Raw genomic sequence first — 26,525 nt, 5'->3', positions numbered from 1 at the left:
TCACTCGCTTTGAGACCTTGAAGTAGTGGTTCCCCTTGCTCTACAAGGGMCGCGGCTTTTGTGKAGCGATGGGTAACGACGCTTCGTGGGTGACTGTTGTTGATGTGTGCAGAGGGTCCCTGRTTCGCGCCCGGGTCGAGGGGACGGACGTAAAGTTATACTGTTACACGAGTTCAAATCTCACCACGGACAACATTAGCATGTTAGCTAATTAGCAACTTTTCACCTACTTACTACTTTTTAKCTACTTTGTAACTACTTAGCATGCTAGCTAGCCCTTCCCATAACCCTTACCTTAAAACTTTTAGCTAAMCCTTCCCCTAGCCCTAACCTTAACCCTTTTAGCTAACCCTAACCTTAACCTACCTCCTAAACTTAACCCTAACCTTAATTCTAACCCCTAGCCTAACTAACGTTAGCCAGCTAGCTAATCTTAGCCACCTAGCTAGAATTCGTAACATATCATACATTTAGCAAATTCGTAAAATACTGTACATTTTGCAAATTCGTAACATATTGTACATTTTGTAAATTCGTAACATATAATATGGATTGTAATTCGTAACATATCATACAAAATGGGTGATGGACATACACAAATTAATACATACCCTACGAAACTTAACATATCATACTAAATGGAGTGTCTCAGGACCGAGTTTGGGAAACCCTGGACTAGAGGGCTGATTCTTAGAGCAAATTTTCAATATTATCTTGAGGAAAGGCAACACTTTGGACATGCTGTTGAATGTGTCCACCGTGTTACTGGGAATGATGGCCCAGAACTAAATACATAAGATGACTAAAATGTTATTTGAGACCTGTTTCTATGCTTCTTARTCTCTTTCTGTTGTAGACCTGCATATACAGTGCCTTCGGAAAGTATTCAGACCCCTTGACTTTTTCCACATTTTGTTACGTTACAGCCTTATTCTAAAATGGATTAAATACTTTTTCACCCTCATCAATCTACACACAATAACCCATAATGACAATGCGAAAACAGGTTTTTAGACACTTTTGCAAATGTATAAAACATACAAAACTGAAATACCTTATTTACATATGTTTTCAGATCCTTTGCTATGAGACTCGAAATTGTGCTCAGGTGCATTCTGTTTCCATTGATAATTCTTGAGATGTTTCTACAACTTGATTGGAGTCCACCTGTGGTAAATTCAATTGATTGGGCATGATTTGGAAAGGCACACACCTGTCTATATGAGGACCCACAGTTGAGAGTGCATGTCAGAGCAAATACCAAGCCACGAGGTCGAAGGAATTGTCCGTAGAGCTCCAAGACAGGATTGTGTTGAGGCACAGATCTGGGGAAGGGTACCAAAAAATGCATGCAGCATTGAAGGACCCCAAGAACACAGTGGCCKCCATCATTCTTAAATGGAAGAAGTTTGGAACCACCACCAAACTGAGCAATCAGGGGAGAAGGGCCTTGGACAGGGAKGTGACCAAGAACCCGATAGTCACTCTGACAGAGCTCTAGAGTTCCTCTGTGGAGATGGGAGAACCTTCCAGAAGTACAACCATCTCTGCAGCACTCCACCAATCAGGCCTTTATGGTAGAGTGGCCAGACAAAAGCCACTCCTCAGAAAAAGGCACATGACAGCCCGCTTGGAGTTTGCCAAAAGGCACCTAAAGACTCTCAGACCATGAAACAAGATTCTCTGGTCTGATGAAACCAAGATTGAAGGAGGAAACCTGGCACCATCCCTACTAAGAAGCATGGAGGTGGCAGCATCATGGTGTGGGGATGTTTTTCAGCGGCAGGGACTGGGAGACTAGTCAGGATTGAGGCAAAGATGAACGGACAAAATACAGAGAGATCCTTGATGAAAACCTGCTCCAGAGAGCTCAGGACCTCAGACTGGGGTGAAGGTTCACCTTCCAACAGGACAACGACCTTCACAACCAAGACAATGCAGGAGTGGCTTCGGGACAAGTCACRGAATGTCCTTGAGTGGCCCAGCCAGAGCCCGGACAAGAACCCGATTTGAACATCTCTGGAGAGACCTGAAAATAGCTGTGCAGCAACGCTCCCCATCCAACCTGTCAGAGCTTGAGAGGATCTGCAGAGAAGAATGGGAGAAACTCCCGAAATACAGGTGTGCCAAGCTTGTAGGGTCATACCCAAGAAGACTCATGGTTGTAATTGCTGCCAAAGGTGCTTCAACAAAGTACTGAGTAAAGGGTCTGAATACTTATTTATTTTTTTATAAATTATCAAACATTTCTAAACACCTGTTTTTACTTTGTCATTATGGGGTATTTTGTGTTGATTGAGGAGGGGAAAAAACGATTTAATACATTTTAGAATAAGACTGTAACCTAACAAAATGTGGAAAAAGTCAAGGCGTCTGAACTTTCTGAAGGCACTGTATTTACATTGTTATGCCCATTGGGTCATCAACATTTAAATGTAATGTTATTGAGGATAGGCTATCTCTACTTTGATATGATGCACATACGAACATGGCCAAATTCATAATATACCCCAGTGGTGGATGTATAGCCAGCCACACTCCATTACACTTTATTTTGTTTGTTGTGGCCAAATTATTTCCCCTGTTTCCTCTATAAAAACCCTTTCCTGCAGTCAAATGACCACATCGCCCTCTAGAGGCATCATGGGTGGAATGTTATTAATATTTTTCATAATTAAGAAAATCCAGTGCTTCTATGTTTTGTTATATTTTGTGATGTATATAAAATTGGGAAGCAAAGTCAAAATGTAATACATTTAAACTCTATATCTGACATGGTACAGGTGTCTTCTTTTTTTTTTTAAAGCCCATAACCATATGTGTGAGGTGTATACTTGTTTCAAAGTTGATTTGTTTACCAAGAAACACTCTGTGACCCTGATTTAGCCCACTTCAGTAAACGGTACATGTCTAAAAGAAACATCAGAGGAAGCTCACTAACCTGGACAATAGGGGTAAAAAGATAACTTCTCAAACAGATACTCAACTTTGTGAGAGATCTGTGTGTAGAGCTGAGCATACGGTATAGATCGCACAGGAGAAAACAGGTGTAGCAAGTAAACTTGCTGAAGAGAGACGTTGATGAATGAGCTTCTACTTAGTTATTGTAACCTAGGTGGCATGGCATACACATATACATTTCTAATCAGCTGTCTCTATCCACATAAAAAAATATAAAGCTAAATAATAACATTAATAATATATTATTCAAAATAAAGAAAAGGATTTCTGTTTGCCAATCCTACATCAATATTATTGGCGCTCACATTTCTGAGCTTCTGTAAATCTATTCACTGTATGAATATATACAAAAAATGTGTTTAATTAACATTTTTAATTGAACCTTTATTTAACTAGGCAAGTCAGTTAAGAACAAATTCTTATTTACAATGACGGCCTACCCCCGGCCAAACCCGGGCGACGCTGGGCCAATTGTACGCCACCCTATGGGACTCCCAATCACGGCCGGTTGTGATACAGCCTGGAATCGAACCAGGGTGTCTGTAGTGACACCTCTAGCACTGAGATRCAGTGCCTTAGACCGCTGCTCCACTCGGGAGCAGTGGGCTTTAGATTTACTTGTGACTGGGGGTCAGTTAATATTCTTAAAAAGTGTTTAACTGTAGCCTACTAACCATTATTTAAACATATTTATCTCGAATAACAKTATATGAATGAACAGGATTTATTTGTTTCAACGTTTGAGACCTAAACTGTGTACTTTAGTAGCTACCTACTGTTTTGTCTTCAAGTATTTTCAGATTATGTATCTGTTTTTCCTCCATGAAAGGGCTTTAATAGGACAAGCTACTTAATGATGATCTTGTAATTATTTACTTGTGTGTGGTAGACTATTGCATAATTATCCTAATTCAAAGCAATACAATGCCACAAAAATATACATTTAGATTATTTGCCTTGTGCTGTTGATGGTAGCCTCAGAAAAGTACATATGGTTTTTAGTTTTATGCATTTATCATTAGTTGAATCTGTAATTTACCATGTTATAAGTTATTTGAGTGTAACCAATGCGTGTTTATGTAATACCATTTAGTTGATAAGAGGTCTGACTCTTTTAACCTGTCCAGAGAGAGAGAGAGATAAAGAGAGAGACAGAGAGAGAGAGAGAGAGAGAGAGAGAGAAGAGAGAGAGAGAGAGAGAGAGAGAGAGAGAGAGAGAGAAGAAGAGAACAGAGAGAGAAAGAGAGAGAAAAAGAAAAGAAGAGACAGAGAAGAAGAGAGAGAAGAGAGAGAGAGAGAGAGAGAGAGAGAGAGAGAGAGAGAGAGAGAGAGAGAGAGAGAGAGAGAGAAGATAGAGACGAGAGAGAGAGATAAAGAGACAGGAGAGAGAGAGAGAGAGAGAGAGCCGGAGAGAGAGCGAGAGCGAGCTTTGTCCAAACACAGTCTGAAAAATAGACTAATTGTGAAGCTGTGAGCATGAACTGGAAAGCATGACTTCACTTCACTATAAACAAGACTGCATTCTTTCAATTCTTTTCCTTCTTTGGTAACATTATAATGTTACAAGTTAAAGGTTTTGAATGTGAGATGTCTAATGTCACGCATGCTTAAGATTTACACGAGTATCATAATTACTAAGTTGTAATTTCTGTGTGTTTAAATATGTGGCATAATCAACCACAGTGTTAATATACCAATAGGCTACATGTGTCATTGGGTTTGCCATTGAAAAAGCGTCCCGACTCAATTATTGAAAATAATTATGTATAAATAACTAAACTTTACATATTTAAAACCGGTAGTGTCTATCAGGTTTCTATCATGAGTAAGCCTGAAAATKAACTAATCATCTCTCTCATCAGGTATAGCCACAGTCTTTAAATAGATCAGAGTGACAGCTATTGGTGACTGTCCTCTATTGGCACGGTTACAACTCTGGTGACATCATCACAGTGGCGTGATGATGGAGCGGGAAGAGGCGGCGGTCGGGAGGGGTGGAACATCAGGAAATTATAAACTGTGTTTTTAGGAAGGATTTTGAGAACAGTTAGTCTAGAATGCTGACAGCCACAGTCCTTATATGGACATGGTGAAACTTGATTGGAACTCTGAAGCATAACTGTACTGTACAGAGTTGAAATTAGCCTGGTCCCAGCTATTGCTTACACGCCACTCTCTCACTTGAGAAGCTTACCTAGTAATTTTTTAGATGATCTCATTTGCTATTTTGTAGCTTTAGCAACTATGTGTGTGTTTTTCTATCCCAGTTCGTTCCTCTCCCGTAGGCTTTACAGATGCYCCCCACCCCTTGGCTGCAACCATTCTAATTTAGTTTACCCTGCACGCACAACCCACGTGGAATTCCTGGTCTCTTTTTGACCCTTCCGGAAACATGGATCACTCCAGAGAACACTGCTACCCCAGCTGCTGTCTCTTCATCTGATAACATTTTCTCTCATACTCCGAGAGGATTTGGTCGTCGTGGTGGTGGCACAGGGCTGCTCATTTCTCCTAAATGGAGATTATCTCTTTTCTCCCTCACACACCTGTCCATCTCCTCATTTTTATTTATTTATTATTTATCTCTGAAACTGCAAGCACTTATCTCCCTCACTAGCTTTAAGCACTTGCTGACAGAGCAGCTCACAGATTACTGCACCTGTACATAGCCCATCGATAATTTAGCCCAAACAACTACCTCTCCCCCTACTGTATTTATTTATTTATTTTGCTCCTTTGCACCCCATTATTTCTATCTCTACTTTGCACATTCTTCCACTGTAAATCTACTATTCCAGTGTTTTACTTGCTATATTGTATTTACTTCGTCACCATGGCCTTTTTTTGCCTTTACCTCCCTTATCTCACCTCATTTGCTCACATTGTATATAGACTTATTTTTATTGACTGTATGTTTGTTTTACTCCATGTGTAACTCTGTGTTGTTGTATGTGTCGAACTGCTTTGCTTTATCTTGGCCAGGTCGCAATTGTAAATGAGAACTTGTTCTCAACTTGCCTACCTGGTTAAATAAAGGTTAAATAAAATAAAATAAATTATAAAAAATGTCCGCATCCTATGACTCGCAYTGTCCTCTTTCCTCCCGGCCTGCTCGGCCATCCCCTCCTGCTCCATGGTTGAGTGACTCATTGCGAGCTTACAGAACAGAGTTGCGGGCAGTTGAGACTTTTTCCTATTCGTCATTTCCCTCATCAACTCATCCCTGACCATTGGCTGCATCCCCTCTGACTTCAAGATGGCCAGGGTCGCTCCCCTCCTTAAGAAACCAACACTCAATCCCTCTGATGTCAAAAACTACAGACCGGTATCCCTTCTTTCTGTTCTTTCCTAAAYACTTGAGCATGCTGTCTCTGATCAATTCTCTCTTTATCTCTCTCAGAACAATCTCCTTGACCCTAACCAGTCAGGCTTCAAGATGGGTCGCTCAACTGAGACTGCTCTTCTCTGTGTCACGGAGGCTCTCCGCACTGCCAAAGCTGTCTCTCTCTCCTCTGTTCTCATCCTCCTAGATCTATTTGCTGCCTTCAACACAGTGACTCATCAGATCCTCTCCACTCTCTCAGGGCTGGGGGTCTCAGGCTCTGCACACACATTGCATCCTACCTGACAGGCCGCTCCTACCAGGTGACGTGGAGAGGATCTCTGTCTGCACCACGTACTCTCACTACTGGTGTCCCCCAGGGCTCGGTTCTAGGCCCTCTCTTCTCTCTATACACCAAGTCACGCGGCTCCGTCATGTCCTCACATGGTCTCCCCTATCATTGCTATGTGGATGACGCTCAACTACTTTTCTTCTTCCCTCTTTCCAATCGAAGCTCGCATCCGCTTACAGGACCGTGGTACTTGCCTACAGAGCAGAAAGAGGAATTGCTCCTCCCTTCAGGCTCTGCTCAAACTCTACACCCCAACCCAACCCAAGTTGGTCTCTTGAGCCACATCTTGTCTCTTGAGCTCCCGCTCAACCCAGTCCAAGCTCTTCTCTGTCCTGGCACCCCAATGGTGGAACCGAGTCCCTGCCCATCTTCCGAAAACCCTACTCTTCAAAGATTATTAAAAAAATATATATATATTTAACCTTTATTTAACTAGGCAAGTCAGTTTAGAACAAATTCTTATTTACAATGACGGCCTACCCCGGCCAAACTCAGATGACGCTGGGCCGATTGTGCGCTGCCCCATGGGACTCCCAATCACGGTCGGTTGTGATGCAGCCTGGAGACGAACCAGGTCCTGCAGTGACACCCTTTGCACTRAGATGCAGTGCCTTAGACCGCTGCGCCACTCGGGAGTCCATAATCTTAAATAATTCCACAGTGCACCCCCTCCTCATGAGAATATTTGACTGTGTTTACACAGGCAACCTAATTCAGATCTTTTGACAATTATTTGTTATATCTGATACCTATCTGATCTTTCCCTAATGTGTAAACAGCAATAACAAAAAAACATGGAATCTGATCTTTTGAGTTCCAATTTACACCACCTCCAAATGTGGATCTCAATCCTGATACAACTCAGTCTGGTCAGATCTGATTTATTTTGCTCTGAAATGTTTCCATTTTGCACATGCCATGCCGTTACCACGTCAACTACCCCAAAATTTAAAGGAACAGTGACAGGAAATGAGCATCGCATCTGTGTACTACTTCAAATGCTACATCAATGTGAATGCACAAATCTGATATGGGCCACATATAAAACTGAGTGTGGACAGTCAGAAAAAAAGATTGGATATGAATAAAAATTAATCTGAATTGGGTTGTTAGGGTGGCTGCCTTTTCTGTGTTACAGGTTGTCTTGCTATACTCTTAGGATAACCTTTGGAAGAACCCTATTTGGTTCCAGGTATAATCATTTTGGTTCCATGTAGAACCCTTTCCACAGAGGGTTCTAGATGGAACCCAAAAGGGTTCTACCTGGAACCAAAAATGATACTCCTATGGGGACAGCCAAAGAACCCTTTCGGATCCCTTTTTTCCCCTACTCAATGGGGAAAGGCCTATGATGACATATAAAACAATACTATATAAGGTAACGTGAATGTGTATACCAGATCATAAAATCATAAGAAAGGCTATGAGACATCATTTAGAAAAAACATCGTCCTGTCTTAAGGTACAGTACGAATGATGACAAAAAGTTATACCAACAACTGAAGGTTTACTTATAGTTTACTACCACTGCTAATCCGGCGTAAAGGTTTCCTGCAGCGTACTGTATTATACGGTTTCTGTGAACCGTTCTGACACCATGTTGACACATTAGACCTGTATTTGACCGGAGTCAGACAAAGTGCGGACCAGAGAACACAGCAATCAAAGAAACTCAAACCAAATCATTCCCTGCCTTCACTCCAAGGTGCTGACAAGCTTTATGCTGTGTTTGCAAAATGTGATACAGGTCGAGGTTCGGCACCTTCTCCGTCGCAGCTGTCAACAAGCAAGGTCGCTTGATCAATGGGGTTCCAACTGGCCCATATCAGATTTGTGGATTCACATTGATGTAGCATTTGAAGTAGTACACAGATGCAATGCTCATTTCCTGTCACTGTTCCTTTAAATTTTGTGTAGTTGACGTGGTAACGGCATGGTATGTGCAAAAAGAAAACATTTCAGAGCAAAATAAATCAGATCTGAGCATCCAGACTGAATTGTATCAGGATTGAGATCCACATATGGAGGTGGTGTAAATTGGAAGTCAAAAGATCAGATTCCATGTGTTTTTTTGTTTGTTGCTATTTACATATTAGGGAAAAGATCAGATAGGTATCATATATGCCAAATAATTGTCAAATGATCTGAATTGGACTGCGTGTGTAAACACAGCCAAATATTCTCATGAGGAGGGAGGGGGGCGCTGTGGGATTATTTAAGATTCTCTTTGAAGAGTTTGGTTTTCAGATGTTGATGGGCATGGCCGGAGAGGATGGAACTTGAGGTGCGTCCCAATAATATTTCCTTTGGTGGAGGCATGTGGGCTGGTAGGAGTTTACACCATATTTCTCATATTAGTCATTTCCATTCAAATCAGCAAGGGCAAGTGAACAAGCGCTCACATTGGGAGGAAGGTGAGATAATTGGGACAAAACCTGGGAGGTTTGACAGAAGCATACTGCCCACACTGTGCAGTGCGGGTTTATCCCACCAGGGGGAGACAACGGGACCTGGGGCCTGACAGCCTACTGATTTATGACCTGACGACACATTTAGCTGTGTATACTTTTACATAGTATAACATTACAAGTGTGCTTTAATGACAGGCAGCAATGGTGAAATTGTGAAAACTATATGGCTGGAGGATCTTGGCATCCTTGATGAAATACAATCCTAAATCCCAATGAAGTGTTTCATTTTATAGGTGAATTTATGACAATAACTTAGTAGGGGAAATGCTTTAGCCATAACATATTCTGACATATTATTATCTAAATGACCAGTGAAAATCAACAAAGAGGAGGGAATTATGCAGTAGTCTCTGGAGTCAGTTGCTCGTCTGTGTACTGCAGTGATACATTGCCTAAAAGCACTACCATGTCACCCATATCTGTAACTGGGGTGTGTGTATGTACATGCCTTAATGGTGTGTGTCTGTGTGCGCGTGTGTGTGTGCCGTGCTTTGACGTCACCGTGGTCGTAGTGACCTCCTAGTGTTGCCCTGTGTCACTCACGTCTGTGGCCTTCTTCTCAGCCTGCTCCAGCTTCTCCTGGGCGTCCTTCAGCGACTCGGAGTATTTATCCAACTCATCCTCTACTCCCTTCAGCTTCTTCGCAGGGCAGCAACTCTTCTTCCAGCTAGGAGCGCACGCACGCACGCACGCACGCGACGCACGCACATGCACACGCACACGCACACACACACACACACACACACACACACACACACACACACACAATAATGTCAGGGGACCAATCCATTTTGTTTGTTTGTTAGAGTCATATTCAATAAGATACATAACCGATTCAATAAGATACATAACCGATTCAATAAGATACATAACCGATTCATATCAAACCTACTCTAAAGAGCATTCACAGAAGTCTCCATAAGCACTACATAGATGCTTCACAAATCATTCATAAGCAAAGTCCTACTGCATAAAGAGTGATATAACAGCTCCTTATATATATGACGCTTAATATGGCACGGTCCTTGATGCCGCCTTAAGCATATCGTTTACTTATGAAGGGCTTATGTAGGGTTTATGAAGGGCTTATGTAGGGTTTATAAAGGGTTTATGAAGGGTTTATGTAGGTTTTATGAAGGGTTTATGAAGGATTTACATAGGGTTTTGAAGGGTTTATGAATGTTTATAAAGGGTTTATGAAGGGTTTATAAAGGGTTTATGAAGGGTTTATGAAGGCGTCAGTATGCCTTAAAAGCGAATTCCTTTTTAGTTTGAAGTGGGACCCATACTGCATATAGATTGAGTTGGCAGTACAAGAACTGTCCTGTTGAAGGTTATAATCTATTCTCCAGTCGATGTGTCTGGGTATAACAGAGCACTGCCTGAGGCTGACCAGGGCAGGTTGGGCCAGGCATGAGGACAGACTTATAAAGGGAAAGCTGTCATAGTGTCCCTCCAGAGTCATAGGTTGTTTTCCAAATGCCACCCTATTCCCTACATAGTGCACTACCTTTCACTAGTGCACTACCTTTCACCAGTGCCCATCAAAAGTAGTGCACTATGTAGGGAATAGGGTGGCATTTGTGACTAAACATAGTCTCAGAGTGACTGGGGCTGCAGCTGGTGATGTTCGCTCAGTCTCCCCTTTCAACGGGCATCAAATAAACCCCTGTGCATTATCCACAAGCCTGGCAGCCGGACATAGCTCCCTCCGCGGCCTCGTAAAAGCAGACACCTATTAATTGTATTCTTGTGACGATAGCGACTCTCTGCTACTACTGTTTAWGGTAAAGGTCAAGTAAAGTAAAAAGAGAAAAATGGTGCCCTGGTCATAGACTGAAGCTTTTGAGAGTTGAGTGTACCTGTAGGAGGGTTGCTTGTTTTGGGGGGTCCCCTGTTCACCTCATCATATCTAAGTTCTTGCTATCTTTCCCAATGTAATTAAAARAAAATCTTCCTGACGAGTGTTAAAAATGTCTAGGCTACAACCAAAGAAGCTTCATGTGGTTAGGATCGTCGATAGAAAAGATCCCCTCTAACCTAGAAAAAGCCCATTGTGAATGTGAATGACAGCGGCAGTGTGTGAACCGTGAACACTATGTCCTTGTGATGAATGTCATTCTTTTATTACATCTGACAGATTACAGCGGTCTTTTGGGCTCCAGCTATGTGAGAGGGCCATTCTGATCCCAGGCCTGCTGCTCTTTCATGTTATTTTGGTTCCAGCCTTGATCCCCTTTTTCTTTGTTGAACAACAATTCCAATAGACATGCCACCGTCAAGGCTGCTCCAAAGAGAAATGTCGGTGCTGGAATCAGAATAGCCCAAGGTGTGGTCATCTGCGAACAAATACTTGTGAGGGAAGACTACTCCTATTTATAGAGAGGCTCCATTTGGTTCTAGCTGACTACGTCAATTAAACATGACAGATGAGTAGAATGGAAMATTTAGACGCCAACAAAAGCTGAAGCGATTAGACCATTAGTTATTCGCCGCCACGGAAGCAAATGTTCTCCATGGTATCACAAATACACACTGGGGGGTAGACAAATGTTCAAGGACAAGGGGGGGGGGGTTCCATTTCCATTCCATTCCAAGCCACTGGTGGCTTTCGTTACTTGGGAACTAAACGGAAAGAGAGGACTCACATAACATAATGGGTAATATTAGTCAAGTCTAAAGTGACCAGAAGCAATTTGGTTCAGTACTGTACATGTCCATATAAGCTCAAGCTATTTTCTATTCAGGAGGAGGATCCATTCCAAATCTCCATCATTAATCTGGGTTCTTGAGGCAGCTGAGGTAGGAAGTAGCTTCATAACAGTAAAAATGAGGTACAGTAGAATGAGATGGTGTATCTTCTCTTGTCCAGGTCCAGGTCCAGGTATAGCTACACAATCAGTTGTTGCCAAATCTGACAAGTTGTGTAGGTAGGGATGATTTTTTTTTTTAAATGCCACAGCTCTGAAGGTGCATATGCGTTCRATCATTTACTTCCAAATGCTCAAGACAAAGCAGAAAGATGGTTTTCTTGTTCCCATGGGGGATGGTAGGGAGTAGCCTATGTCCAAAGGCAGAAAATAGAATGAAACTGGGAGAAGGGCTAAGCTGCTATGGAGCCATAATGTCAACATTATGAGAAGTGTTCATCATAGACAGACCATGGGTAACAGCTGAGAGGGAGAACATGAAAAAGCTCGGACCAAGATGTAACTGATTCTGAGATGGGGTTGGATCCAAAATGATGACTGGAGAGTGTCTTTAGTCATTCTATCCCGGWCTTGATTTTCCAACAGAAAAGTGGCAGAAGTTGATTGCAGGACGTGACAGGGTTAAAACTCAAACACCTTAAATTGTGTCTATTTCTTGAAGGCTAGCTAACACTTGTATAATACAGAATCTGACCATCTTCAATGGTTAAATTATAACAAATGAGAGATGACACTGGACATATGATCATTGGGAAGACTGGTATTCTCAAGTTCCCTGATTGGGTCARTACTGACAATTTGGGTTTGCTACTTAAGCAATAAGGCCTGAGGGGGTGTGGTATATGGCCAATATACCACGGCTAAGGGCTATTCTTAAGCACGATGCAACACGTAGTGCCTGGATACAGCCCTTAGCCGTGGTATATTTTCCATATACCACTGACCTCCGAGTTGCCTTATTGCTATTATAAACTGGTTACGAACGTGATTAGAGCAGTAAAAATACATGTTTTGTCCTCCCCGTGGTATACGGTCTGATTGGCTGACAGCCGTGGTATATCAGACCGTATACCACAGGTATGACAAAACATTTATTTTTACTGCTCTAATTACGTTGGTAACCAGTTTAAAATAGCAATAAGGCACCACTGGGGTTTGTGATATATAGCCAATATACCACACCCCCTCAGGCATTATTGCTTAAATATACCACGGCTGTCAGCTAATCAGCATTCAGGGCTCGAACCACCCAGTTTATACTTCAAAATGAAACACTCATTCACACTGTACTCCTTAAGTCAGCTTATGCCCCCTTCATCAATGTGCTTTGACTCGGGGAATTTAACACTGCCYGTAATAACCTCAAACTGGCTGGGCCGTCTGGTGGGATCTGTCCATCTATCTAATCCACTTCACTCCGATCGGCCCGCTGTACCCATGAAACACCATTGAAGAGACTATAAGGACATTTATTATTTGTAGTTGCAAAAGTCTGAAGTAGCTTCATGGATAACTTCACAAGAGGATATTTAGAACAAACACTTACCTATCTTCCACATAGACGTTGGACATCTGTCTTACCATGTGTTTCAGGGTAGAAACTACATACTTGAAATATAGTAAATATTTGATAAAATATTTAATAAAATCACTGACTGAGTTTTTACAGTATGTTTATTGTATATTGTAGAATAGATTGTACATGGATTACCATATGTGGATGACATACTGTCTGTCAATGACCAAACCACTTCATAGTTGACAGAGGGGAGCAGTATAATCATTAAATTGAATAAATCAGTGTAAAATCAATTTCTATTGGCATTAGATACAGTTGCCCCTCTCCCTTCAAGCAATGAAAAGGCAGGGAATGCCCTCTTGTTCAGTTAGTTATATTCCCATACCTGTTTGCATTTGTCCTCTGCCCCCTTTTTGTCTCCTTCTGCTTGCTCTGCCCGATCAATAGCATTCTCCTTATCCAGTTTCAACATTTGCATTTTCTTCTTGATGGCTTCCATGGTTACTGTTGTTTTTTTCTCTCTCCTAATAACAGGCGAAAAGGGTTCAGAGTTGGTGCTCTCGACGGACGCGCACGAGCCACACAGAGGACAGAGGACTGAAGTTCACAGAAGCAGCACCTCGAGCCGAGTGATGAGACAAAGCTAGTCTGGATTAGGTAAGGGAGGATGGGAGGATGTAATTCTGTCCAGAGCCCAATACTTTTTTTGGAAAGTTCAGATAAATCACGCCCGAGCTAGAGTGACGTCGCGCGCCTGTGATTCGTTCAACGCGTTGGGTAGGAATTAGGCGCACAGATTTTGTCCATTTTTGGAAGGCTCCGATTTCATATAACGTTCGAATGTCTGTGGTATGATATTGGACCTAAATATATCTGTAGACATAGGGATATAGGTGCCCACATCATGTAATGAAAAGGTTGGCCATCTTTAATAGGTCTACTTGTGTGTATTTAATTTCCCCTGTATTTGCCGTTCACTCCCGAGCGCACTGGGGGACGCAATTAGGCATGGTTTTAACCAGCTCATGTAAAAGTTATAGCCTTCATGCGCTCTTCCTCTTCATGGGTTCATTTATGTCCACATTTAATACAATTTGCACACTTGACGACATTACAGCCAGTGTCGTCTTAGTTTGTTCGCCTGAACTAGGCTTGTTCATTGATAMAAGTCTGTCAGGGCATGGGCTGTTTCTTATGGTATTTCAAAGARGGGAAAATAACAGAAACAAGTTGTAACAACAGTAAAAAGTTATGTTGCCAAGAYTGAGGGTAGTTGGTGCCGGTTAGCAGCAGCCACCTGGGGACGAAGTTGGTCTTTGGTGAAGAATGACCGGTCACAAACGACAAGGTACAGTAAGGAGCCATGGGGAAATGTATTTGTGACTGACTAGGCTACTGTAGACTTGATGCGACTAGAATTCGTTCACAATGGCAAGTCTATTTTACTCATGTTAACCTGTCTGAATATCAGCATAGCAGGTCATATTATGATATGAAGCATTGATAAAGAAGTGACTTCTTCAACATTTTAATGTTTCATAAAGAGAAATAAAATAACTTCTCAGAGAAAACCAGCTTTATTGACCATAAATCTCTTTTACAATACTATAGCACTGTTAATACATGTATATAGTATCAAAATCAGAAAGGTCAACAAAACAATTAGAAAATGAAAAGAAAAAAACACTCACGCTTTCCCTATGTTTGTAATCAACACATAGGCAACTTAACAGTTGTTTTCTATCCAACTATTTCGATTAAGAGAAAAGAGAGAACAAATGTTTGTAAAAGAGTGGATTTATATGATGTGTTAAGTTAAACAAATGGATAAGTGCACTTGAAGATGGGAAAACGTTAACAGTTAAATACAATTAGTTGTAAAATACATATAGCAGGCACTTTTTGACTCAATGATATGTTGAAAGAAGGTTAGGTTACAATGAGGCCTCTGACAATGTGAAATAGGCTGGCAATTCAGGGTACCTGACGGTTAATAACAACAACATTGGACACATTATCCTTTGCATACAATGSCCATCATAGGATTGTACTGTGTGACAAGAGAAATTACCCCAAAATACATATCTAAATTTGTGTCTAAAGATCTACTGGTTACAGTTGGCTATTAGATGCATATTACACAGTCTACATCTGATAAAGATTTTAACCAATCAATAGCACCCGAAGGAACAGTCATTCATGATTCTAAACAATGTCCTGAAGAAAGCAAAGTATGGCTTTATGAGCTTCAAACACAGATAATATCAGGTCCAAAAGTTCATATGATGACACAAACAAATACTCACATATACTTTATTAACATATAAATGTAATAGAARATACCATTTGTAACACATTTCATAGCATTATTTATCTTTAAAAAAAGAAAGAAAAAAAAAAGATCTGTTTTCTCTCTATGAATTGTTTAATCGCAAAGTAAATCATTGCACCTCTGGTCCAAATTGCAACAAAATACAGTTAAATGTCATTGGTTCAAATAAAAAGGAGGAGCCTACCTGACAACACACATTCTTGTTAAACAATGTCTTCTTTGGGATCTGACCAAAGCCACGGTTGTTTATGGTAAACACCTAGCTGAGCTCTGTGTTGCAGGGTGACCGACCGTCTCTTACCGTTCACCCTGGCCAGTTAAAATCATTGGTCAGTCAAGTAAGATCTCAACACTTACCCGCGCTGTAAGACCACCTTTTGGTGACTGCATTTTTCGAATCCAAAAAAGCAAAAAACAGACACCGCCAAACAGATAGTTATTGTGCTCACTAAAATAATAGCATGCTAGCGTTAAAGGCAAATATCGGTTATTGGCAGGAGGATGTGAATTTAATAAAAACGGTGAAGCGGCAGTGAACACATGCAATCTAGGACCTAAACGCTCAATTAAATCACAAACTATCAAGGACTACCTCAAAGACTTGGATACATATATATATATTTTTTTAGCATTATCCAAAAACAAAACCAGTGGCACTGTAACGCTCTTGAACGTGACAAATAATCTAAGAAAAAAATTCACTTAAAATAAACACCCTAATGCTTTCACTTTTTACCCCTTTCCTTTCTTTTTAATTATCACACCCTAATATTGCTCCTCTTCAAGCATAATACCTCTTCGTTTTCCTCTTTTCTCTAACATAGCCTGGGCGTGTAGGCCCTGAACATCGGATTTGTCTTCGCTGTATATATGTATGTGTGTGTGTGTGTGTGTGTGTGTGTGTGCACGTTTCATCACTGCTCCTGCCCGTCCTCCCTGAGCTCGGAGGGCAGGAACTTGTACTGCTGCTGTCGGATGGTGGCCAGCTTCTTTCTGGCCTCGTCCAACTCCCTCTCCTTCCTCAGCATCTCCTCCTGGGCAGCAATGATCTAACAGACAGAACACAACTGGTTAACACCCTGATCTAACAGACAGAACACACCTGGTAACACTCTGATCAACAGACAGAACACAAACTGGTAACACCCTGATCTAACAGACAGAACACAACTGGTTAACACCTATACTAACAGACAGAACACAACTGGTTAACACCCTGATCTAAACAGACAGAACACACTGGTTACACCCTGATCTAACAGACAGAACACAACTGGTAACACCCTGATCTAACAGACAGAACACAACTGGTTAACACCCTGATCTAACAGACAGAACACAACTGGTTAACACCCTGATCTAACAGACAAAACACAACTGGTTAACCACCCTGATCTAAAGACAGAACACAACTGGTAACACCCTGATCTAACAGACAGAACACAACTGTTACACCCTAGTCTAACAGACAGGAAACACAACTGATTAACACCCTGATCTAACAGACAGAACACAACTGGTTAACACCCTGATCTAACAGACAGAACACAACTGGTTAACACCCTGATCTAACAGACAGAACACAACTGGTTAACACCCAGAACACACCTCCTTCCATACATAGATTAACAGATAGGCGCATGGAAACAGGTATACACACCAACAGATATACAAAACATGCCTCATATGTGATCTTTAAGAAAGGAATTCTGAATGTGAATTCGGGTGTCATAGAATGACACTGTCTTCCTCTATTGCACTGAAATAGTCCTTACATCGATGGGAAGTTTGTGTGAAAATTCCAGCAGGCTCTCGTGGCCCTCTGCTTACCTGAGCAATGCCGCCCACCATCTTGCTCTTAACAACCACGGCCTGCTCGTCTTGGGCGTCAAAGGCTGCTTTCTGTGCCGCCTTCACCAGGCTATCRGAGGCCCTCTTAACAGCATTTCCGGCAGCCTGTGGAAGTTCAGAATGGACAGTGGGGTCAAGGTGACACAAACTCTAAGCCAAAACCCAAAGCATTCACACTTTAAGATGCTTACAGACACACACTTTTCTGTGATATCCAGCACACTGTGTGCAGGCCTTTTAAAGACGAGTGTAATCACATTTCAATAATGTAGCCCTGTAAGAAAAAAAAAACGAAATTCCAGACAGGATTTTAAAAGTGAATTGGGCTCCCAAAAGGGGTGTGGAACACTGACGACTGACTGACACATAGCTTTCGGTTAAGACCATGACTTCTCCACTCCTACTGTTCATAAACAGTGCCCCTGGAAAGGGAATGTCTGCCTCCAGCCAGAGCTACTGGAGAGGACCCAAACACCCTGCTCTCTCTTCACGCTTGGGGATTGCTTTAAAAGGCAATAMGGAGCTGTTCGCCGTAGTTCACTTGAAGCAAAACATACTTGTTACCAAGACTCACTTGGCAGCCCATTACAAACAAGGAGACGTGTTTTTTTTCCACCCTTCTCCTTTTGAGGCTTCGCTGAGAGAAAATAGGTACCGTGCTGGCAAGGCCAGAGCTGCTTTCCTGTCCAATTCTCCCTCCCCTTACACTATCTCTATGGTCGGAATGTCACTGTTAGCTTAGCCCTGACATAAAACACAATGCTAGACAACCCCGTCGGATCCCCAACAGCTGCTAGTCAGTAAAAGACGCCAGGTTTGTTTTCCTGGTACTGACCAAAATAGCGTACAGGTGTGGGAGGTTGAATTAAAAACTCTTTTCACACTATTGTGCAAATCTGAACCATCTTGTGCTGGCATGGATATTTTTCTTTCATAGTCATTTTCAGCACCCTTCCAGCAACTATGGAGGAATCGTCACCAGGCTGGGGCAGTACAGTTTGGTTCAGTAGTGGGAAAAGGTTCATGGTTTTATTTTTTATGCCCAAGGCAACATATCTCGTACAAACCAAGTGGTTTTGTTTCATACATTTGATTTACACAATTATAAAAATAGATTGCTATCCTTTCCTGAGGTGTATTTCCATACCGCTTTGATACGACAGCAGTCAACACTGCTGTCAGTGGTCCGTTCTCTCATTTGTCGAGTATGTCAGGGATGTGCAGTATATGGCTTCATTTAGCAATTTGCCTCATGGCTATCACCACATCACAGCCATGACAAAACATGTCATAACATTATTGATTTTATACCAAGGGTTACCAGCATTAAAAAGCCAGATTATTTCCAAACTATACATTTTTCAACAAAACGTGATGCTACATTCACCAACATTGGTTGTCAAGTGCAATTTTAGGCGTTCACTGGTTGTTAGTTTTATTCAGTTTTATTCTGCCGTGTAAAGCAAAACTACCCAAGCACTGGTTGATTGTTCTAGAACTTTGCAGGTTGCWATGGCAAACAAAAATGGTTGCTATGGAGGCTATACCCCCCTTGCTAGCTAGCCAACTACACAGCTAAGACAATTCACTTCAAACTAGCTGCATTCTTTTTTTCTTTTTTCGTGTTTATCAATTGTCAAGGCTTTTTACAGTGGAAATCAGATGTATAAGTTGCATGGCTGGGCAGACGAGACAGTGGATCTGTAGTAGTAGTAGTAGCAGTGCGTTGCTAAGTAACGATGTAACCTATGGCACTTTTTATGAATGTGCCCATGTGTATGTTGTCTAGTATATCATAGGCCGGATAGACTAACAATGGGAATTCCAAACCAACCATTGTATAATGACTCTATTTAACCCCCTCTGGTCTGATACCCCCTGCTGCCTTCGCTTCATGTCAGGGACAGTCAGAATACCCATACACCCCGCGGCCACGTACCTACCACACAAGCCTTACACACAGCACTACAATCGACTCTTAATCTTAACGGGCTTAATAACCAGGCAACGTTGACTAACTACATGGCCTTCCAAAAGGGATTGGAAACAAACGTGGAGTCTTCAACTTCTCCAGTGTGGCAGTAATCAAAGGCCGCAGCTTGGGTTACGACATTTTCAAAGGCAATGTATGTTGTTTCGAGAGACACTGTATACACAACTATATGGGAATGACCCAGCAGCAGCTGCAAGCCCRGAACAGCAGGAGATAAGCCGCTGCTGATTGGGATGAGAGAATATGAGCCGGTTGGCTGGTTGGTGTGCATAGAGCTGGGGGGAGATCCTGTAACTACACAGGATCGACTATTTCCAGAGAGWGGACTGACTGTGGATGGCCCACGTCAGTAATGCTGGGACAGCTTTGATAGGCTGGACTTCTGATTTTCACACACAGTTCTGAAACAGAATACCCTCCATATATGGATTGTGGAAATGATGAGTTTCCATGACGACACACCTCTAAAAGATAGTTTGCTAAACAGGAAGTTAAATGTCTCTTCTGCTGTGTCACCAGAGAATACTGATAGATACGTTTCTACTGARGTCTGAATGAGTTGGCTCCTCGCAGTACTTATGAAATGGAGAAAAAGATTGGGGCCTTTGGAGACAATAGACAAGGGTGGATTTCCTCACCTGTCCTTTTCTTTATGGAACAACAGACACTTCTAGAAATACTGTAGCAATGGGATGTTAATAGATAGAGCCATTGATTTAGAGCCATTGATTTAGACCGTGACACATCTCACTCCCTCCCTCGGAAACCATTTCTCAGCTCCGGCCTCCTCCAAATGAGCCCTAACTGTGGTCTTTGACGCCCCCAAAAAGTTTTTTTCCTAAGAAATAAAAACTGCAGAACCCCAGAAGGACTGGTCTAAGCTGGTCTAAACATTATTGTTAAAGAGGCAGTAGAGACAAAAGCCACAATTAAAATCAAATGGCAGGGACGTAGTTTAGGCCAAAAGAATTACAGTGGGTATTGACAGGGTCTGTAGCCATTAAAGACTAATAGCATACAAAACGGAAATCACTGTGACCAAATCAGGAATTGCTTCACTGCGAGGGATAAGGCTGTGCTAAAACCAACAAAGACACACGTCACCGCCCTATGGGATACTCAGTCTTTATGACAGAGTCATAGCAAGTTTACCACTGTGTCACCATTGAAAAACCTTTTGACTGACTGTTAATCATCAACTGACTCCCCCTGTCACATTGGTTTGTATGTATAGACTGAGCAGACAGAGCAGCTGCCGGGGGGGTAGAGGACACAATAGGAGAAGCTCTATAAGTACATAGCACTCTGACCTGTAGCCTCTTCATGGTCTGGGAGTCCTGGTCAGCCTTGACCTTGCAGGCCACCAGGAGCTGGGCAGTGGAGGCAGACACCTGCTTGGCTGAGCTGACCAGCTTCTCCTCGCTGGCGTGGCCCTGCACCGCCGAGTTGGCTGCCTCGCACAGGTTGCTGGTCGCTGCTGCCACCATTCGGGCCTAGTGGAACAGAGAGTTGGAGAAGAGGGTTGTGAATGTATTCCGTTTGTCATCAAATCGGTGAGATAAATGAATGCCTCTATTATTAATTCACATGCGTAGACAAGAAATGATGCCACCATAAATTTAATAAGTTATATTCCTTAGTAATGGTGCTACTTTAGGTAGATTTTGATCATCTACTGGTTAAGGAATATTCTAATACCTCATCTACTTGTTAAGGAATATTCAAATACCTCATCTACTGGTTAAGGAATGTTCGAATACCTCATCTACTGGTTAAGGAATGTTCAATTTAAAGCAAATAAGAGCTGTTCGCCGTAGTCACTGCAAGCAAAGACATTACTTGTTACAAAGACTCCGTTGGCAAGCCCATTACAAACAAGGAGACGTGTTTTTTTCCCCCCCCTTCTCTCTTTTGAGGCTTACGCTAGAGAAACAGGTAGCCCGTGCTGGCAAGGCACAGAGCCTGCTTTCCTGTCCAATTCGTCGGCTCGCCCTTATCACTATCTCCTATGCTCGGCATGTGCACTGTTATGCTTAGCCCTGACATAAAAACACAATGGCTGACAACCCCGTCGGGTCCCAACACAGCTGCTAGTCAGTAAAAGACGCCAGTTTGTTTTCCCTGGTAACTGGACCAAAATAGCGTACATGGTGGGACAGTTGAATTAAAAAACTCTTTCAGCACTATTGTGGCAATATCTGAACCATCTTTTGTGCTGGCATGGATATTTGTTCTTTCATAGTCATTGTCAGCACCTTTCACGAAACTATGGAAGGAATCGTCACGCATGAGACTGGGCCAGTACCAGGTTTGTGTTCAGTAGTGGGGAAAGAGGTTCATGTTTTATATTTATAGATGCCCAATGGCAACGATATCTCGTACAAACCAAGCTGCGTTTTGTTTCATACATTTGAGTTTATACACAATTAATAAACATAGATTGCTATCTTGTCCTGACGTGTATTTCCTATACGCTATTATACGTACAGCAGGTCAACACTGCTGCTCAGGTCGTCGTTCTTCATTTGTCGAGTATGTCAGCGGATGTGCAAATATATGGGCTTCATTTAGCAATTTGCCTTCATGGCTTCACCACATCACAGCCATTGACAAAAACATGTCATAACATTAATTGATTTTATATCCAAGCGCGTACCAGCCATTTTAAAAGCAGGATATTCTCCAAACTAACAGTGTTTTTCAACAAACGTGATCTACATTCACTCAACATGGTTGTCAAGTGCAATTTTAGGCCGTTCAGTTGGTTTTGTTTGATTTCAGTTTTATTCTGCCCGTGAAAAGCAAAACACTTACGCCAGCACTGTGGTTGATGTGTCTAGAAACTTTGCAAGTTTGCAATTGGCAAACAAAAATGGTTGCTATGGAGGCTATACCCCCTTGCTAGCTAGCCAACTACACAGCTAAGAGCACATTCCTTCAAACTAGCTGCATTCTTTTTTCTTTTTTCGTGTTTATCAATTGTCAAGGCTTTTACAGTGGAAATCAGATGTATAAGTTGCATGGCTGGGCCAGACGCAGACAGTGGATCTGTAGTAGTAGTAGTAGCAGTGCGGTTGCTAAGTAACGATGTAACCTATGGCACTTTTTATGGAATGTGCCCATGTGTATGTTGTCTAGTATATCATAGGCCGGATAGACTAACAATGAGAATTCCAAACCAACCTATGTATAATGACTCTACTTTAACCTCCCTCTGGTCTGATACCCCCTGCTGCCTTCGCTTCATGTCAGGGACAGTCAGAATACCCATACACCCCCGCGGCCACGTACCTACACACAAGCCTTACACACAGCACTTACAATCGACTCTTAATCTTAACGGGCCTTAATAACCAGGCAACGTTGAACTAACTACATGGCCTTCCAAAGGGGATTGGAAACAAACGTGAGTCTTCAACTTCTCCAGTGTGGCAGTAATCAAAGGCCGCAGCTTGGTTACACATTTTCAAAGGCAATTATGTTGTTTCGAGAGACACTGTATACACAAACTATATGGGAAGACCAGCCCAGCAGCTGCAAGCCCAGACAGCAGGAGATAAGCCGCTGCTGATTGGGATGAGAGAATACGGGCCGGTTGGCTGGTTGGTGTGCATAGAGCTGGGGGAATCCTGTAACTACACAGAATCGACTATTTCCAGAGAGTGGACTGAACTTGTGATGGCCCACGTCAGTAATGGCTGACAGCTTTAATAGGCGGACTGTCTGATTTTCACACACAGCTTCCTGAAACAGAATACCCTCCATATATGGATGTGGAAATGATGAGTTTCTCATGAGAAACCTCTAAAAGACTAGTTTGCTAACAGCGAAGTTAAATGTCTCTTCTGCTGTGTCACCAGAGAATAAACTGATAAGATACGTTTCTACTGAGCAGTCTGAAATGAGTTGGCCTCCTCCAGTACTTATCAAAGGGAGAAAAAGAATTGGCGGCCTTGAGACAATAGACAAGGGTGGATTTCCTCACCTGTCCTTTTCTTTATGGAACAACAGACACTTCTAGAAAATAACTGTAGCAATGGATGTCTAATAGACAGATCATGATTTAGACCGTGACACATCTCCACTCCCTCCTCGGAAACCATTTCTCAGCTCCGGCCCTCTCTAAATGAGCCCCTACTGTGGTCTTTGACACCCCCAAAAGTTTTTTCCTAAGAAATAAAAGAACTGCAGAACCCAGAAGGACTGGGTCTAACGAGCTGGTCTAAACATTATGCTTAAGAGGCGTAGAGACAAAAGCCCACAATTACAATCAAATGGTAGCGGACGTAGTTGAGGCAAAAAATTACAGTGGGTATTGACAGGTCTGTCAGCCATAAAGATATGAATAGCATACAAGAACGGAAATCACTGTGACCAAATCAGGAATTGCTTCACTGCGAGGATAAGGTGCTGCTAAAACAACAAAGACACACGTCACCGCATTATGGCAACTCAGTCTTTATGACAGAGTCATAGCAGTTATACCACTGTGTCACCACTTGAAAAACCTTTTGACTGACTGTTAATCATTCAACTGACTCCCCCTGTCACATTGGTTTGTATGTATAACTGAGCAGACAGAGCAGCTGCGGGGGGGGGCGGGGGGGGTAGAGGACACAATAGGAGAAGCTCTATAAGGTACATAGCACTCTGACCTGTAGCCTCTCATGGTTCTGGAGTCCTGGTCAGCCTTGACCTTGCAGGCCACCAGGAGCTGGGCAGTGGAGGCAGACACCGCTTGGCTGAGCTGACCAGCTTCTCCTCGCTGGCGTGGCCCTGCACCGCCGAGTTGGCTGCCTCGCACAGGTTGCTGTCGCTGCGGCCACCATTCGGGCGCCTAGTGGAACAGAGAGTTGGAGAAGAGGGTTGTGAATGTATTCCGCTTTGTCATCAAATCGGTGAGATAAAATGAATGCCTCTATTATAATTCACATGCGATAGCAAGAAATGATTGCCACCTATAATTTAATAATTATATTCCTTATAATGTGCACTTAGGTAGATTTTATCATCTACGCGCTTTAAGAATATATACTATCCTCAATTACGATCATTACTGTTAAGGAATTTCAAATACCTCATCTACGTGCGTAAAATGTTCAATACCTCATCTACTGTTAAGGAATTTCTAAATACCTCATCTACTGGTTAAGCAATGTCGAAATACCTCTCTACTGGTTAAGAATGTTCTAATACCTCAATCTACTGCGTTTAAGAATGTTCTAATACCTCAGTTCTACTGGTTAAGGAATGTTCAAATACCTCATCTACTGGTTAAGAATGTCAATACCTCATCTACTGGTTAAGGAATTGTTCTAATAGCCTAATCTACTGTTAAGGAATGTTCTAATACCCTCATCTACTGGTTAGGAATGTTCTAATACCTCATCTACTGGTTAAGAATGTTCTAATACCTCATCTACTAGGTTAGAATGTTTCTAATACCTCATCTACTGGTTAAGGAATGTTCTAATACCTCATCTACTGGTTAAGGAATGCTTCTAATACCTCATCTACTGTTAAGGAATGTTCTAATACCTCATCTACTGGTTATACGCAATTATTCTAATACCTCATCTACTGAGCTTAAGGAATGTTCTAAACAACCCGAAAGATTATTACGAAACTGAGAGAATATACAAACTGAGAGAATATACTAAACTAAATATACTTAAACTGAGAACTATACAAACTGAAAGAAATTACAAACTGAGCAGATTGTTACTAAACTGAGAGGATGTTACTAAACTGAGAGACTAGAGAAATTTACTAAAACTGAGAAATATACTAAAACTAGAGGAATATTAAAACTGAAGAGTATTACAAACTAGAGAATATTAACTAAACTGAGAAGTACTAACTAAACTGAGAGAATTTTACTAAACTTGAGAGAAATACAACCGAAGAGTTTACAAACTGAAAATATTACTAAACATGAAGAGATATACTAAACTGAGATGTATTCTAAACTAGAGAAATATTACTCAACGAGAGAAGTACAAAACTGAAATATACCCAATAAAGGTATACAAAACTGAGAGATATTACCCAACTAAAGGTATTACCCAAAAACTGATTGAGTTTTTACTAAACTGGGAAGATTATTACTAAACCCTGTGAGAGTATTACCCAAAACTGAGGATCCATTACTCAACTTGAGAAAGATTACCAACTGAGAGATATTACTAAACTAGAGAGTAACCCGAGGAGGTATACTAAACCGAGAAAGTATCCCACCAACTGAATAAATTACCTGCCAACCTTGGAGCAGAGGATTAACCTAACAAAGAAGAGTAAGTAATGAAACCTAGAATTCACAGCTCATCCGCATGTAGAAGAGAAATAAATTGACCTCTAAACTTACCGAGTCGAAAATCTATCTAACCCTTAAGATCATTTATTCTAAATACGCATACAAATAGACTACTGATTTTAAGGGAGATTTACTATAATACCTCATCTACTGGTTAAAGGAGATGAAGTATAATCTAATACCTCATCTACTGCTTAGAATGTTCCATAGACCTCATCTACTGCGTTAGAGACCCTAATGTAATCTACCTGAAGAGAAATACTATTACTTAATACTACGTATTTAAGATGTTCAATTATACCATCAATCTTAGCTAGCTTAGAGGGGATGATGTACAAATACCTCAATCTTACCCTGGTTGAAGGAATGTTCGATGATATACCTAATCGTACTGCGAAGAATGCTTCTAATACCTCATATCTACTGGATAAGCGAAAATGTTTTTCCAATACCAATCATCTGAACTTTGTAAGAATGATTCATAATTACGCTCATCTCTGGTTAAACGAATGGTTCGACATATTACCTCATCTACTGGCTTGTGAAGGATGTCGATGATTACCTATCACTGGCGTAAGGAATTGTTCTAATACCTCATCTACTGCCGCTTAAGGAAATGTTCAAAATACCTCATTCTACTGGTTAAGGAATGCTTCAAAATACCTCATCTACTGCGCTTAAGGAGATGCTTCTAAATACG

General features: G+C 41.7%; 2 protein-coding genes across 2 annotated transcripts in view; both read right to left on the bottom strand.

The window, feature by feature from the left end:
• Nucleotides 1–14,025, bottom strand: part of tpm2 (tropomyosin 2 (beta)) — a 30,928-nt gene extending 16,903 nt beyond the window's left edge. The window contains 3 exon segments of the mRNA XM_023984656.2: nt 9,650–9,752; nt 9,754–9,773; nt 13,722–14,025. Of these exon segments, the coding sequence (XP_023840424.1) occupies nt 9,650–9,752; nt 9,754–9,773; nt 13,722–13,835 (237 nt within the window). The 5' untranslated portion in view covers nt 13,836–14,025.
• Nucleotides 14,026–14,890: 865 nt separating this feature from the next.
• The window catches only part of tln1 (talin 1), a 167,067-nt gene continuing 155,432 nt past the window's right edge, over nt 14,891–26,525 (bottom strand). Inside the window, 3 exon segments of the mRNA XM_070442899.1 lie at nt 14,891–16,717; nt 17,499–17,624; nt 20,823–21,005. Of these exon segments, the coding sequence (XP_070299000.1) occupies nt 16,583–16,717; nt 17,499–17,624; nt 20,823–21,005 (444 nt within the window). The 3' untranslated portion in view covers nt 14,891–16,582.

Source organism: Salvelinus sp. IW2-2015, linkage group LG4q.1:29 (assembly GCF_002910315.2).
Source record: "Salvelinus sp. IW2-2015 linkage group LG4q.1:29, ASM291031v2, whole genome shotgun sequence".
NCBI lineage: Eukaryota > Metazoa > Chordata > Actinopteri > Salmoniformes > Salmonidae > Salvelinus > Salvelinus sp. IW2-2015.
This window is presented reverse-complemented; position numbering and strand designations above follow the sequence as displayed.